This window comes from Cynocephalus volans, chromosome 2 (genome assembly GCF_027409185.1).
Source record: "Cynocephalus volans isolate mCynVol1 chromosome 2, mCynVol1.pri, whole genome shotgun sequence".
Taxonomy (NCBI): Eukaryota; Metazoa; Chordata; class Mammalia; order Dermoptera; family Cynocephalidae; genus Cynocephalus; species Cynocephalus volans.
This window is the reverse complement of record NC_084461.1, coordinates 100,216,954-100,234,611: the sequence shown is the minus strand read 5'-3', so window position 1 is coordinate 100,234,611 and position 17,658 is coordinate 100,216,954. Positions and strand designations below refer to the sequence as shown.

At 38.7% G+C, this 17,658-nt stretch overlaps 1 protein-coding gene across 2 annotated transcripts in view; it reads right to left on the bottom strand.

The window, feature by feature from the left end:
* KCNN2 (potassium calcium-activated channel subfamily N member 2) overlaps positions 1-17,658 on the bottom strand; it is a 142,876-nt gene that overhangs the window by 23,804 nt on the left and 101,414 nt on the right. For both annotated transcript variants that reach the window (XM_063086094.1, XM_063086095.1), the window contains one exon: positions 3,393-3,534. In XM_063086094.1, coding sequence (XP_062942164.1) covers positions 3,393-3,534 — 142 coding nt within the window. The remainder of the gene's footprint in view (positions 1-3,392; positions 3,535-17,658) is intronic.

Here is a 17,658-nt window from a genome sequence, read left to right as displayed (position 1 = left end):
TAAGTATTACAAGAAAAGCTGTGCATGACTGTCTTGGATTCACAATTTACATTTCAGGCAAGGAGAGGCTATTTTTTGATAATGCCATTTGTTTCTTTCTTAGAAATATTATATAAAACCATCTCTCCTCATGGTTTAACAATATATTTCTGCCCAGAGCACTGCAGATTAATCTTAATCTAATGTCCATGGCTCCCAAAAATATGACTCATGAGACAAATTTAGCCATTTAAAATATTTTAAATTACAGCTTAATTTAGAGTTTTGGTCAATGAAATATGAACATCTAAGATGATGGCATGAAATAATTCATCAGTTTCAATTAGCTTTATGAAAAAAACAAGCAGTGCTAATTTTCTTATGTGTATATTTTTACAATGAGAAATCTTTATACAGGTTAGCATTTAGGTCAAGTCTATTTACTCCAAAATGAAAACAAAAATATAAATTCCATAAAAATTTCTTAAACACAAGAACAAGAAAATTCAAATATAAAAGAGCACAAAGAAACAATACTTAAGAGATAATATACAAGATGATTCAGAGATGCTCTGTGCTCTCTCAGGAGTATTGTAAATTTTATTTCTTTTTCACAATTTATTAAAGGCCAGAGCCAGGGAAGGGGAGAGAGCCAGACGGAGACAGAGAGATGACTCATGGGAAATCTGACAACGTGCATTTTACTTAACGTAAGCTGCAAAAGTCCAAGGGAGAATAGGCAAATAAACACCTGAAATAAAAACAAGTCGTTTCTGGCTTAGATAACCCAGTAATGACAAACTGGCATTGAAACTTCCTAAAATCAAGAGAAAACAAAAGTAAACACAGTTTGTCTAACGAAACAAACACATTTCATCTTAAGGAAATAACCTTTTATTGTACTAAGAAAAGAAATATCTTCTTTTAGAAATCTATATTGTCAGCCAAACTTTCTCCATGCTAACATCTAGGTAACTGCCGTCTGTATTCTCTTGATCACTAGGGAATTTACATGAGATATCAACCCCCAGAAGATTGCCCTGTAGCCTGACTCCATGGCAATGTGCTTGGCCTAGGGATAGGGACAGTCCAACTCTACATAGAAGTTCAAGTAGGTTACTCAAAGATTAGTGAATTTCTCTGTATGCAAGTAAACTGTTTTGATCAGGTCAATTAAGAAGTCAGTGAGTTTCTTTTGAGGGAGAGGGAATGGAGCTCCTCAGCCTAAGAGTGAAGGGGCTGTTTTACCATGAGCTAAGAGGGCAGGAACAAAGTCACTGTCATTTCATTACATATAACACTTTTGTGTCCATATATATTAAAAGATGCTTATAACTTCTATTTTTGAAAACAAACTAAGATCAACAGGGAAACCTAAGCAAGGAAGCAGTTCAAGCAAGTAAATAAAAGATGTGTACTGTCAGATGAGACTTCAAAGTGGTCCTTGAGATATTAGAGACAAAGAAATATTAAGGAAAGATAAATGTTCCACAGGATTCAGGCAAGGTTAAGCTCAAATTTGGCTCTGATCCCACAAAAAATGAGCCTATTGGCACAAACCCTGAGACACACCTGATTCAAGAATAAAAGGAGGTACATCTTGCCAAAAAGGAACATTAAGGAAGTTGTTTTTAAGAAGCACAAGGGGAAAGACTCTTCAATTACCAGTTCTGTTTTTATTAATAGCATAATTCATGTCCCTGTGGGCCTGTTATGGGGCCTTCCAAAAATACATCTTTGCAAATTTTATTTCCCAAAGCACTATATAATAAAATGCTATCATTTGAGGAAAGAAGAGAAAGTGATCCAATAGTAAACATATAATAGAGCATACCAAGTATAAAAAAAAATCAAATTTCAATATAATTCACAAAACTGTATTTTTCTTTTGCAAGCAAACAGTGTTAAATTATGCCCTCAAATTATATTATCCTCAGTTGGGACTTGATATGGTCATCTTATTACTACTGATGACCTTGAGATTGGCCCTGGATTTTATTTTCACAGCTAGCTGCCTTACCCCAGTTCAATACTACCAAGTGAGAAGAATGTTCCCACCCTATATATGCCGTGTGCACTCTGCAATGGCCACCACTCAAAGGCTTTCACATGGCCAGCCTGTGCTCTCTCCTGCCAACCTGTGGGTGGACACGGTAGAGTTGTTGAGCAGGGGTGCCTAATTTTAGAAACCAAGGAGCTAAAAGTATTGGTTCACATCCTTATGTAGTCAGAAACCAAACAAACACCAAGGTAACTCTCTTTGCTATAACCACACTATAAAAAGCAGATAAGGAATGAAGAGAAACCCAGGTCATGAAATGGTGCATCATCAATTTGAAGCCACCTCTGGCATGAATATTTAAAAGTTTACCCCACATGATCATCATAAATTGCTAGCCTCCCATTTTCCATATAATATCTAAAACAAATGGAGCAAACAGTCCTGGCTAAATCATAGTGTGTGAGAGGCAAAGAACGTGCCTGAGCTTGTTAGGCGTCCTGGAAGAACTGGCATGTCACCATCGATGGCACGCCGTTCTCAAATGTTCCACAGGACCTGGCCTCCTGTCCCTGCCTCATGCCATGCCACTTTCTTCCTCTGCTCTGTGCACACCTGGTCCAGTGACATGGCTGAAATCCTTCAAATAAACCATTTCCTCTTCCTGGAATGCTCCCCCTTCACTCCCCACACAGCTTAAAAGTCAATTTTCCAGTGATTATTTCTCTGAGTAGATCCAATCCCTTTCCCCCTGTCTCCAAAACAAGTCAGAAGCTTTACATCTTCTTCCTATACTTGTCACAAATGTAACTAACAATTATTTGTTAGTTATTTTTTAAATGTAGGTCCTTCCCCTGTAAGTTCCATGGAGGCAGGACAGGGACAGTTTCTGTCTTCTTTTGCTGTTCCCAGTACCAAGGCCAGTGCCTGGCACTCCACGAGTATTTGTAAAGGAGTAAATAATAAATATCATAATATAATTAATGTAACACAAAGTAATTCTTCAACCCTTCAACACATTTCAATATAGTTATTATGGTCCACATCTTACAGATGAGAAAAGTAAGTGTCAGAGAATTTCACTCAAGTTCACACAGCTGGTAGAAAATGGAAGAACCCAGATCTAAGGAACTTCCTGATGAAACCAAAGTTTTAAGATCAAATCAGTTTATCACATCAGTGCGTGGCCCTCAAAGAGTAATCTAGCAGCTCTCTGTCTTCAAGGGAATTTGATGATGAGAAGAATTAAGGCTAGAACTGTTCATGTTCTCTCCTGACACAAACTGACTTATTTATACTGATTTCCTGCAGCTGGAAAAATGAGTTGCTTATAATGACCATGGCACATGGAAAAAATTGTTCAAGTGCCTTCTTGAGCATAAATAAAACAGATGTGAAGTAAAAAGACACTTACCATAATTCCAGTAAGCAAACAGACTCCTTTCCCACAGTATGTGTTAGGTACCATGTCACCATAACCAATGGAGAGAAAAGTTATTGATATCAACCACATTGCTCCGAGGAAGTTGCTAGTAACATCCTGTTGATCATGGTACCTGAAAAATAGCAAACAAAGGCAGTCCTTTATAATTAATCTACAGCAAGACAGCTAAGAGGAGTCTGATTCAATGCGGTGAATTCACTGTATCTTCTATAAACTTCTCTACTTGGAAGTTTTCAAAGATGGTGATTATAAATAAAATTGAGGTTCCACCTAAGCAATCTGAAAGACAACAGGTAGTACCTCAACTTTAAAAATAATCTGAAAGAGACACTGTAAAATATGAAAACTGATTTTCTCCAGGGTGAGATGATGTACGCACATTCATCTCTGTAGATGCCTCTGGCCCCTGCCCTGTTTCATCACTCCTTGATGCCTAATTGACACACCAGGCTTATGAGACAATATGCAGGTGCCCAGTCTCACTCCACACCCTTAGCAAAGGGAACAGCAAAGGAAAGGTCCTTTGCTACCTTTATTTACCTAATATGTAAATACTCATCATCCTCAAAATAAATTCAGGTGGGAACCTCTTCTGTCTGCTCTTCTCCGCCTTTCCGCTCTACTCCCTCAGTACCTTGTGTGTCTCTCTATCACAGGAATATATTGTGACGGTCCTTCTAACTGGAGGTCCTTCACTAGCCATCCTCCCTGAAGACAGAAACTGTGTCTCTGATCACCGAGTCCCTGCCCAGAACCAGAGCTTAATAGAAACTGCTGTCTTACCAGTTGCACACAAAGAACTTGTAGGCAAAAATACGGAGAGGGGTGAAATTTATGCTGATTATTCTTTGAGGTGTCAAGTTTTTCTGGTGAGAAAGAAAGGTGTTATATCAGAAATAGATATCCTATGATATTTTTCTTGAATTATCAGTACTAAACAGTAACCCTGTGCCCCTGGTGTGGACACTGCTATCCACCATCTATGCATACAACAGTAAAGAAGTAGAGAGGCTAAGAAAAGCTGTTTCCTGCTACTTTGGATTAGGGAAAGAGAAGCTCCTGGAAAGGAGTGAGGGTGGTCAATGTGTCTCCTGGAAAAAAAAGGAAACGGTGTGTGAACAGGCAGCCAGCCCCTGCTGGGGAACATCCTGTGGGTCTCTAGTGGCAGGGCAGAAACCTCCACTGTTCCATGCCCAGGAACAGCCCCATGAACAAGCTGTGAAGTCCCCTCTTCCCCGAATGTCTGGGTAGAGAGGCTGTCATTGTCAAAAGGCAGGCCAAGATGTATATTCATAGCATTCCAAGAAGACAGGTGGGTTCACTTTCCTTGAGAATCTGTTACATAATGTGCACATAGAAGCAAGCTGGTGTGATTAGTGCTAAGCTCAGCTATAACAGAAGATAAGCAGGTTTCTGTGGACAGCTCTGAGAACCTGCTATGCACATGTAATGGAGCTTAGATGGGAGAATGTGGCTTTCAGTTCAAAACAGGACCCTTATAAGTAAGCTTTACATTATAACCCACTCATGATATTGGGGGGCTCCCTAGTAAGTATTCCTTACCAAGCTATATAGGAGAGGGGAGGCAAAAGAGTTCATTTTCTATTCAATTTTTAATTGTAAGATAAAGTTTCATCTTAACAAAGCATGATTTACACACAGATCTGACACTTAAGAGCTAATGGCTTTAGTTGCCTGGTGTATATATGCATCTATATAAAATTTATTGAGCACTCAATATGTGCTTAGCCCTTGACTTGTGTTTTCTCATTTAACATGTAATTTTTTAATACACAGACAATCTTTGGCTGTAGCAGTTATATTCTTCACCCTCTCTGTATCAGCAAAGCATCCTTAAACACTTAATTTCTAGACACTTAGAAAATGTGCCTGAAATTGCAATGAAAAATATTTCCTGGAACATTTAGGCAAGCTAACTCTTCAGTTGCTTACCTTTAATAAATATTAAAGGTAATAAACAAGTTTTAAATATATAAATAAATTGCTCCCATTCTCGTGTGACTCTCAGCCAACACTCTCAAGCATTATGGCATTACATCGTTCAGTCAATATTTATGATATGCTATGCATGTTACACTGCATCAGAGACTGTAATTCTGTAAGAAGGGCCCTAATTAGAAAAAGATATCTTCCTAGGAGTTGGTATTTTAGGGCTTATAATTCAATGGTAAATTATCCTATTTGCTTATGAAATAATAGATCTGCCTGAAAACCAGCTCAGAATGGAAAAAATAACATCTTATACTAATGTTTATGTTACATTCATACACACTAAGTTGTGAATAGTCAAGATGAGGTAATTAAGGACCAAATTAGATACTATTAGACTAATCACCTGACTTCTTTCTTGGCAACTCAAGAAACAAATATTAGACTTACGACCAGGATGACATTATCACTTGGAACACCCCCAGGCTTTGAAGCTATGCCAGATCCACACCATTGTGAATGGTTAATATGCACAATTTAAGGTTAAAAAAATTTAAAAACGTTTCTTATAGTACAAGTTCATTTCATAGACTTACTCAAACAGTTCCAACCTTCTCCACTAGGAGAATTGTTCTGATAGAGACATGAAGAAATGACTCACCTGGTAAATTTCAAGGTTTAATCAATATGAATGCTGGATTAGTCAAAAATACATTAAATAAGATTAAAATTAGGGCAAAGACCCCTGATGATCTCAAGCTTTTACAATAAAGACTTTGGGGGTTTTGGCAGAGGACTACTTGAAGTGCTTTACATCGGCTTAAAAGACTGAAATCAGCTTTAAGTTTTTTAAAAAGCAAAATATTCCTTTTTTTAGTTTCCATTCCTTATTCATTTCTTCATTCATTGCCAGCTTTGAGTCTAGCACTGTTTCTTAGATCACAATTACAGCTTTCTGTAAAATTTGTTAAAGTTCACTCCCCCCCACCTCTGAGCATCCTCCTCACTAATGGCTGTCCTCTGCCACAGCTCTTCTTTCTGCAGATGTGTTTCCTTCTGTCTGCAAACAACTTCTCCCATCTTTCCGGCTCTGATTTGTACTTTGAGAATGTGTTTGTGGGCTCCCTCCTCCAAACTGTGTATAGCTTTTGGTTAGCATGGTATTCTAGGCTGGTCCTTTCTCTGTATCCCCAAAGCATCGTGCAGATATCTCCATTAGATAAATGTTAGCCTGGGTCATAAGACATGTAATGTATTATCTGCTCATCTAATGTGCCCTTAGAATCATAATTATGAGGAATTTGAAGACAAAGACTATTTATTCCTTATTCATTGTATCATCACATAGTATTTTGAAAAATATTGCAGGGAGCAGGTGTTTACTGAATTAATTACTGTGACAATATAAAATGTGCCCTAACTTGACTTGCCCTAAGCCACATGCCAGGTTTTCAATATTACATATGTAGAGATACAAAAAGGGGACAGCAATGATTCTTGCTCATTGTCAACATGGATCAGATCTGTCATGTTATGTTCCAAGATCTATGTGCAACTAAGGTATTTTACACCTGTAAAAAATAATTCAATAGTACAGGTGAACAGCTGACAACTATGTTCATTAATTCTTCATTATTAAACTTACTATTAATACTAGAAATGAAAAAATATCTCAAATGTCAGCTCTGATCTCAAATATCAGCCTTAGTTATACAGTAAAAAGTATTACAGAGATTTAAATCCATGTGATCAATGGACCATCAGTTCTCTTCTCTTCAATCCACCTCTTTCTCCTGAAATACCACCAAAATGACAGTAAGACTGTCATTTTATACACACACACATACATATATATATACACACACACACAAATATATATGTAAAAAAGTGTATAAACCCACAAGATCAAAAGAAAAGAAAAGGAGACATCAGAGAACAAGAAATAACTCATTCTTATATTAATAAACACACATCTTGCTTTCAGCTGAGATGGAACAGCAGGGGACTGGACTTACACTTTCTCCTGAAACAACTAGAAAAACAAATAAAATATTGAAACAATGGTTAACAAGACAAAAGCAATTTCTGCGAGATGGTAAAGAACTAAGATGACCCATACAGTTGCTGCAGTTTTAATGCCTAAACAGAATCTCCAGGACACAACTCAGGGAAAGAAATCAGGCAGAGCCCAGAGGTCTCCCTGTGTTGAAGGACAGAGCTGGGAATCCAAGGAGACCTAGAACTCAGAGGACTGAAAACCAGAGAGGAGAAATCTTCACAGAGAGAGATCCTGAGATCTGCAAAGGGGTCTCCTTGATTATTCAGCTGAGTACTGATCAGTACTTGCCGATAAAACTACTGAAGGCCAGAGAAGTGCAAGTGCTATATGTAAGAGATACAGCATCACTTGAAGATAGACTGTAGTAAATGGTATAACAGCAGATGAAGATTGAATAAATTATAATAATAAAATAAGTAACCCAAAAGGAGGCAGAAATAAAATGAAAAAGGAACAAAGAACAGATGGTATAAATAGAAAATAGCAAGAGGACAGATTTACACAAGCATTAAATGTAAATAGCCTAGGTATCCCCAATTAAAAGGCACAGATTTTCATTAAACTCATGAAAATTTCATGACTTGGAGAAATCAGGTGTCACACAATGGGTAAAGTACAAATCTGAAAATAGAACATTAAGGCTAAGCACAAGGACACTTCAACAAGTACATGGAAAAATAGAATTAAATGATAATAGGAACTTTTACATGAACTTTTTGAAGACCTGTCATATATGGAATAATGGATCCCCAGGTATCTGCCCTGCCTGGTAGTGCCAGACAACAGGAGATAGAAGGTTTATTTTCTGGAAGGCAGAAGAGATGTTTGGAGCTGAAAACATGGGGATTAAGTTCAAGTTTCTAAACCGAACAGTGACATTTCTAGTTTCCTAGCTCCACTCCTTATCCCTGAATTCATTAATACAGAGAAAGAATATTTTTCTCTGAAGAAGCAGACAGCTTCAGGGAAAATACATTCATGTATTAACATCAAGGATTCCCTAATGAAAAACTTAGCTTTCACCCTACTGTGAGTTTCACCAGAGAGTGAGCCTTGTCCTCATACAGAGCTTCCAATGGGCTTCCAATTCTCACTCCCGAATATAAAAGAAGGGCAAATGATCAGCACACATTTGAAGAGTATGCTTTCTGTAGAAAAGATAGAGACAAAAAAAAAGAAAGAAAGAAAGAAAGAAAGGAGAAAGTCAGAAAGGAAAGATAAAGGCAGGGTAATGGGGAAGGGGAAGATGGGACAGGTCTCCTGAACTCTGAATTATACCACGAAAGATCTAAAGGAAAACACCGCATCCATAAAACAGGAAGAATTAAAAAAAGGGACTAAAACTCAAAATACAGTAAACAAATAACCATAATTCAATTAGAATATAAGTTAACAGAAATCTCCCAGAAAGGAGAACAAGATAAAAAGAAAAGGAAAAAAGGAGAACAGAAAAGGAGAGAACAGTAGGACCCTCTATATTGATTCTCAGAAAATCAACATAGGGGCTCCAACAACTGCCTTCCCAAAAGGAGAACACAGAAAATGAAAGGAAAGAAATGAAAATGGTCTTTTATTCTTCTGACAGGAAAACCGGAAAGCAGGCATCCACCTGTAAAGGGAAGATTCTATGGAGAATCCACATACAGAATAAGAAAAGACCTGCTTGGAGGGAGATCACTGTTTCAGAGAGGGGAAAAACAGACCAAAATTAAACACTAAAAATGGCTGCCTCTAACATTGTTTGTTTTAACTAGTGTATGTTGGGGGAAAGGAGGGAGGCAATCTATTTCTCCAGGCTTTTTAGAAGGGAAGGATGGAGAATCTGGGAGGAGGAACTGAACAGGTGTACAGCTCAGGCTCTTTCTCTGCTTGGCTTGCCCACAAGAGCAGGTGTATTTGATTTTCTACATGACAAGCTTACCTGGAACAGGAGGTTACTCCCCCAGGGTATAAGGGTGCACCTATGATTCCATCTATTTTAGTGGTGAATCATCAGAACATCAGGTATCCCATTTGGCTATAGGGCAAATGGTGGTGTCCAAATCTGCTTAATCAGTAACAAAGCTGGTATTTCCATGTCTTCTAGTTGCAGACCCAGAGAGGTGAGAAGAGTTATGATAAATGATCTCCTTTCAAACTGCAACTGTGTGGAAATAGTTTTGATTTAAAGTAAAAGCACATAAAATAAGTGATTCAGTTAATTGAAATGTATAAGCATAAAAAGAAGTCCAAAGAAGGCACATATCCAGGTTCAGGGGAGAAAAGTGTTGAGTGCAAATGGCTCAGGAGGAGAGGTAATACAAATCTTTTATTTGCCACTGACCTATATCAAGGGTGCTCACCTGTAGTTGCATGTTAGAGTTACCCAGGATCATTAAAAAATACCTATGCAAAGCCCCACCCTCAACCAATTAAGCCGAGATCTCTGGGAGTGGGGCTATTACAGAGATGCTTTAAAAACTCTCCAGGTGATTTTAGTATGTTATCAAGTTTGAGAACCATCACTTAGCTTTATTTCAGGAGGAGTTTCTCATTCAATAACACATAGTCTATATGCATAAAAGAATTTTGGAGGCACTGAGAATATGTAGATAAATAAAAATAGTAAACTTTCCCGAGAAACTTAATATCTAGTAAGAGAGAAAATTGATTACAAGGAATAATAAGGTAATATGCAATTTGTAATAAATGTGAATACCAGATGTAAAGACATAACAAGAAAAATATATATAACAGATTGAAAGTAGTGATATAAATGTCTAATAGTATAACACTGACACCTTATTCAAATAAAGTGTAAAATCCAGTAGATCCAAACCACTAAAAACCTGAGGGTGCTCTGAAGTGTAACCTCTCTAGAATTTACAGAAATCCCCTTCTGACCAAACAATGTGAACTGCCCCAGTCTATGTGGCTTTCGCATAGTCCCCTTCATGTACTCTTACTTTTCTCCCTATGACTGACTTATGAAAACACAGATATAGCTTTAGGATCATGGGAATCCCAATACAGACTTCCTTTAATACCAGAAGGTAATCAAAGAAAAGCCCAGAGACAGGCAGTATAATTCTACCTCTAAAGCCCAACTTCAATTTAGGCATGAGCCAGTCTGAATTTTCATAAATTATGTAATTCTTTATTAACTCTAAAACACCAGAGTGAGTTTTTTTTAACTTTTATTGTTTTGCTCCTTTACTTTGCACATTTGGAGTTTTTTCCTCTCTTCTTTTGATTTAGAAAAATAAAAAAGCTAAACACTTTTCTCTTTCCTGCTCTTGCTGTGTGTGCAATTGGGGCGGGGGGGGGAGTGTTTGGTGAGGCGTGGTTCTGCAAAATGTCCAATTTCTTTTTATGTGCTAACCTTTAATGAGAGTTTCATTCACACTTTGAATACAGAAGATTTGCCTTGGGATAGAAATCATCAGTGGATATGTTCTAAGAGCATAAGCTTACTTTAAAATAAAGCTCAAAGTCCCTAAAGGAAAAAAGGGGGATGATAGAACATATATGGATTTTCAAACTTGAAGAATTACACTTATCATGTTTCCCTGAAAAGATGACAAAGACATTTTGTCACCTGACTGTATTATTCATTTATGCATTTTCATTTATATTATTAGAGTAAGTAACTTCATCAATGACTTAATGACTTATCTATTAATAAGTTAACAATCTTAAATCTCATACCTATATATTTATCTGACTACTATCTGCGTTAAGAACCTATAGGAACACAGATGGTAGCACATTAACATACTCTAATCACACCAGAAAAGATAGGCAGAAAAGACCCATCAGCATTCAGACTCTCTTTGATAAAGGCATATAGTGAAATATACCCAGCTCTAGGAGAGCATTTCCAGGTCAGAGAGTGGTAGCAGTAAGGGTGGTTCCTAAAGGTGAAGACAGAGAAAGACTCCAGGGTACACGTACTCATCGTGAGAGATTTCCCTAGACGAAGAACACCACTTAAGCAGTGGATCTCAAGCCTAGCAGTCTTAATGCCCTCTTTATAAGATCTTGAAATGAAATTTAGATAACACAACTTATCTATATACAGGCTTTATGAAAGAGAAATATCAATATAATATCTTAACTGTAATACAAAGAAATAAAATAGAATTTACAATAAATCACGTATTTCCATATCTAAATACTCCAGCAAGACCAACTTAGAAGACGTAAGAAGCCTCCAGTTGCTTGTGCCTATATGTATGAAGCACTTGAGTGCAATTCAGTCTAGTGAAATGTCATTCTGGCAATTTGAATGCCGCAGTGGCAACAACCATAGTTGATGTGTTTTTCCGAAAAACTTTTGGGCTAATTCCAAATAAAACAAATGAAAATTTCCCCCCAATTTACACACTAAAAGCATTATTAAAAAATTAAATGTCTGTTAGAACTGAGCAAAAAAAAATATATGTTCTTATTTAAAATGGATTTAGATCTGTTAGGAAAATGATTAACAGATTTTTCATACACATAATGTACAGCATGTCAGTCCAAGGTTAAGTGGGATCCAGAACAGTTCTTGGGTGAGAATGTCCATGCATAGAGCATCCCTGGCCCCACTCAGCAACAAGCAAAAAAATCCATCTCCACAAATTTCCAAAATGTGCCCTGGGGGCAGCACTACCCTCATTGAGAACCACAGATCTAGAGCTTCAGGGCAGCTGGGACTCTGGTAACGGCCATCAGAAAATCTAGAGCTGGCTTCCTATCAACACATCTGGAGAGCAGTGAAACTAGAAAACCTTGGAATTTAGCATAAATGGCTGAGTAGAATTATATTCTCAAGCCCCTGATACTCCCAGGACAATCAAGTAAATATCAAATTCTAGAACAATGTTTTAACCAGGACTAGCATTTCTGACCAAGTTTCTTTTCCCTCCTGTCTCTTTCCTAACTTCCACACCCGTAAGTATTTTAATTTTCTGTGGCAACGTCCATTCAGTTATCCCCTGCTACCTGCCAGGCATCCTGCACATATTGTGAGCACCTCCAAGGGGAAGGTGGAACCCCAGGCAGACAGAGATGGAGCCAAGCTCGGCCATGCCCAAAGATCCTCTTCCCCAAAAGTTAGTTTTTTCAAAAACACTTAATATAGTCCTTGTCTGACATACACCAGGCTCTGCTGATAACGGAGAGGGCATGTCTATAGTGGCCTGGCAGGCTCTGTTTTTAGAAGTCCACACTGTGATTTTCCATAGTAGGTGGCAGCCAGCACACAGATTCACAGCACTTCTCGGAGGCAAAGAGTGGCGTGGCAGGCAGGCACTAGGTGGCAGTGCCACACCAGCTTATCCACTCGGCCGCTCTAGGGAGTTCACCGGACCAATGTCAGGGCTGTGAGGGCACGTTGTGGGAATACATACATTGAAAGCCCCCCTCCCGGGCTCCCTGGAAGCAGGTGGTGGTCACATGGGAAGTAGGAATTATGGCTGAAGTGAACAAGACTGGGCCACCCTAACACCCAGCAGCCCTGGCGCATGACCGAGTGTCTGAGAGACTCTTCTGAGGGGGGTGTGTCTGTTTGAATGCTGCATCCATTCTAGATCCAATCTACAGTTGATCCCATTTCACAATCCCCTCACCTCGAGATTCTCTAAATCAAAGACCAGACCATATTTCCTAAATCTACAAGGAAAAAAAAAAAAAAAAAAATTGCTCAGATGTTTCTAACTAGGACATGTTGGAAACAAACCAGCATTGGAGGATACAAAAGTCAGGGTCTCGTTTACTTGCTCTGAGAAAGAGGCAAGGAAGAACTGATCTGGATTCAAAGTACTGTCCCACCTCTCAGCTCTGTGGGACCCAGCACAGTAAGACAATGTCTGAGCCTCGCTGTCCTCTAAGATGAGAATCATACCACAACTCACCTGGTGGCTGTGAGCACTGAGATAACAGATGCCACCTCATCAGTGTACAGGCTGTGTGTGTGTTCCACTTTGATCACATCCTTCCCTAAGTGTGTAAAAGTAGACACTACTTTTAGGAGTGTACCTTCTTGCACACAGGTAAGGTGACATACCTGAGGGCTTTTCCCAGTGTAAGCAACAGCTTATGGGTTCTGCTCCCTTCTTCTCCACCCTGTGTTTTGCTATCACTGTCAATGAGCACAGTAACTAGTACCCCCATCACGTAAAAGAGTGAAAAGAAGATTGGAAAGAGAGGAGGTAAGTCAGGAGCCACTTCAGCACGGGCAAAAACAACATGGGGTGAGGGTAGATCAGGCAACAAGATAAGGAGAGCAGGAAGGAAGAGTTCAGCAGCAAGAAGTTCAAATGCAAACAGAAAGCTCACCACCTTCCCATGCCATTCCCTTCTCCCCCCTCCTCAGCTGCCTCTCTTCCCACCAACATCAGCACTGCTATCCTCAGGATGACAGGGTGAGGGACGAAGGCACATTTCTGTGTCTAGTATGAATTCTGTGTTCCTGAGAAACTTCTGACTTCTGTTTAGGGCTCTCAGTCAACTAAGTATGCCCCACTGATCCAAATCAACCCAGCTTTAAGTTTGCACATCTACAGTTGGCAGTTATCATGAACTGATTCAACATTTTTAATTTCTAAAACACAGCAAATGAAAATTCCTCCATAGAGCCTATGATGACAAGAAGTCTTAGCCTCCGGCACTTCACAGTTTCAGGCTATGCTTCTAGGGAAGCAGAACATTCCTGAATGTCATAGCTTTATTCCTCAGAGAGAGATGAGAAGCAGAGTCATAAAACTGAGCCACCAAACCGAGAGAGCAGAGAGAGTTCTCAGGGACACTCAGCTGAAGGTGACTCGAGAGAGGCTGAGGGGAAGGACAACAGCTTTTCTGAGAAGGTCATGTTCAAGGTTTACCAGTTAAATTTTCCCACTTCAATTCTAAAAATTAGTCTTAGAGTGCCTACTAATTGTATGTTGCTTAATTCAGCATGGGCAGCTAAAACACAGACTGCTATGCCAAAGCATCACGAACTACATTAAATCACAGATCTAGGTTGGTGGAGGAGGAGCACGTGTGCAGAACTTGCTTTCTCAGACTCAACCCACCACTAAGGACCCATCAACCCATGCTCCATAAAGTTCTACGAACACCCTTGCAGAGACCTGCAGCTGAAACAATATGTTTTGTTAAAGCCAGGAGAATATTTTTATACCAGCAGAAAATAAAAAAGGAAGGAGATGAAGGGAAGAGAAGGAGAGTGTGGTAACAAAAAAGGAGAGACAGCAGCTAGAAGTGAGAAAGTGAATAAAGAAAAGGTGGAAATACCTGCAAGTAAAATATTTTAAAAACATAAATGAGTGGGGAAAAATCACTACACCACAAAAACTTATAAAGCTTCAACTCTAGTCAGCCTATTAATTACTTAAAAAGTCAGCCTCATTTTACAGCACTATGCACAAATAGATCACACAGCTTTCACTAATTGCTACTAAAGTTTCCAGGTATTCCAGGAAAAGAAAAATGAGAAAAAAAAACCAAAAAAAAACCCAATTCAAAATTCCTTCATTATCCCTCAATTTTTGATATTTTAGGAATCTAAAATGGTAACCCAAAATTCTTCCAAAATTTTTTTTGCTTCAAAAAAAATGCTTTGCAGTAGAAAGTGCACTTGGTAAATTGGGCTACATACTCAGCTCACTAAAATACACTGGTAAAATGATTGCTGTTGCCAAATACAGCAAGACATTTCCCAAAGAGAATCACAATTTTGGCTTGCCAATTGGTGAAATTAACTTTTGTACCCAGGGAGTTCAGGAGTCAATACAAAGGAATACTGCAAAAAGAAGCTTGGATGGAGAATGGCCTCTGCACTTTGTTTTGCAGGCAAGCAAAGGCCATCTAGGATCAGAATTACAAAAATCAAACAATCCCATGAGTTTGAGCTCAGTTGTGCAGTGCTTTTCAGCCATCTCTTCAACATGAGCACATGGCGATGATATAATCTTCTTAAATTCTATTCCTGTTAAACTATACTACCCAAATGTGAACCTACCAAGCCCAGAGACATTTTGTTCTATTAAAGTGACAAAATTAAGCAAATGGCAGTTAAGCCCTTACTTAGCCAAATGCAACAGCTGGATCTAAAAGCACTGAGTCCTCTGTGCAGTGAACTTAGATGATGAAGGGCTGGCTATCCAGGTAAAAGTCAAAAGGATCAACACAAGCTTCCTCCTCCACTCCACCAAATGAGGCTGAGAATCACTGCGTACACAGCTTGGGAACCACAGGGGTGCTCTAGGGGATATAAATACATATTTGCATGGGTTCTGCATCAGCTTTGAGGCAGCATATAGGAAATATCTGACTTGGAAACATACAAATTAGAATAGGAAGTATGAACTACATTGCAGCGTTGTCCAAAAGTACTTTCCACAAAAATCATGAAAATGTTCACTATCTGTACTGTCCAACACAGTAGCCACTAGAGACGTGTGTCTAATGACCACTTGAAACATCATTGGTGCAAATGAGGAACTGAATTTTTAACCTTATTTCATCTTAATCAACTTGAAATTAAATTGAAATAGCCATATGAGGTTAGTGGCTAGCTGCCCTACTGGACAGTGAGTACTGAGGGTCAAGTTGCGGCAGGAGGGTCACAGAAGACACATAATCATGCCTTATTAACATAGCTATTTTAATTCAGTCATAAGATTCTCTCTGAAGTTCCTCTCTGCCAAAGTGAAATGGAACAAAGAAATACATTTCCTGACTTCCAGGACCTTAAACTACGTATACATTTGACACAATATTTTATGTTCTATCATTTGGTTGCTTATTTTTTTGTTATACTTCTTGGGAAAAGAAGTCAAACATTTTAAAGAAATGAACTGAGTTTTGACTCATTTTTGTATATTCCCTCACTCAGACATGCAGACTCCCCTAGTTCAAGGGGAGGCTGTCTCAGGCCCTGAGACCAGGGGAGGAAGCCAAGTACACTCACCCAGCAGCTCTAGTGAGAGAATTACCTTAATCTCCACAGGCACGCGGAGCACCTCTGTTCTTCTTATCAAGCCCACGCCGGTCACTTCTCATGATCCTGTACATACTGTGGGACACAGCTGGTACTCAAGGTGGGCTCTACACAAAGTTCATTGCAGTGTATGTGCCTTTTGGCTTGACTGCTTTCCAAATCAAACAACCTGAATACCAGAGTGACTCTCATTACCCGATATTCAAAGCTCTGCTCACCTGACATCCTATTGATAAAATAACAAATATGTTCTTCAGTGGTATGTGTACTTATAGCAAACTATAGGAAAAAAGTCATAGAATGGGTGTAGAGATGATCTTTTTATTACTTTGCATCTTTTGATGTATGTTAAGATTATTTCAAAACAGATGTTTCCATGCTGTGAATATTTTATTTGTGCAGCTACTTAGCTTACATAGAAGTAGTTTTAAAGCAGTGTGAAGAGTAATGCAGCCCACAATGGCTTTCTTTTGCTCCGCTGACTTAATTAACATGTTTGTGTCTTAACTTGTGTATCTTACTTATAAATAACATTTTCATAAAATCTCTCACTGATACAAAGGTAGATGAATACTTTACTAAAGTGTTGACAATTGAAGAGAGATCTCAGTAATTACTGACACATTTTTTCCCCTAGTAAATGGAGATAAGCTATGTAGTAGGGCTTTGTTTTTATTATATGGGTATTAAGGATTTATTTTATTTGCAATTTATACACACATATTATTAATATAAAGGGTGTTTATCCTGGAATCACCAGAAAATGTCGTTTTATATGTTGTTCAGGGCACATCTTTCAAACCCACCCCAGACCCATTATGTGTGTAGACACACACACACACACACACACACACACACGCATCAAAGGTTTATGGAAAGATGTGCATTATCTGTCAATTCTATTTTTCCATGAACTTTTTGAAGTACCCTTGTGTGTGTATGCATGTGTGTGCGTGCGTGCATGTATGTGTGTGGGCATGCAAGAATATAAGCTATGCTACTTACTGAATTCAGAATTGTGATCTATTATATACAACTTGGGAACATCTGAACTTTGTATCTGACAATGACCATCAAGGACACCTGGTGGCCTCGATATGGTGGCTTAAAAGTTGAATGCAATGCATAGATAATGAAGATCCACACTGTGCCAATCACTGTGCTCAGTACAATATGGGGTGCAAGGAGACAAATATTTCAGGGGGCTATTCTGGCGTGGCTAGGAAGAGCAGCAGGCTTTCCTCAGCTGTGTCCAATCC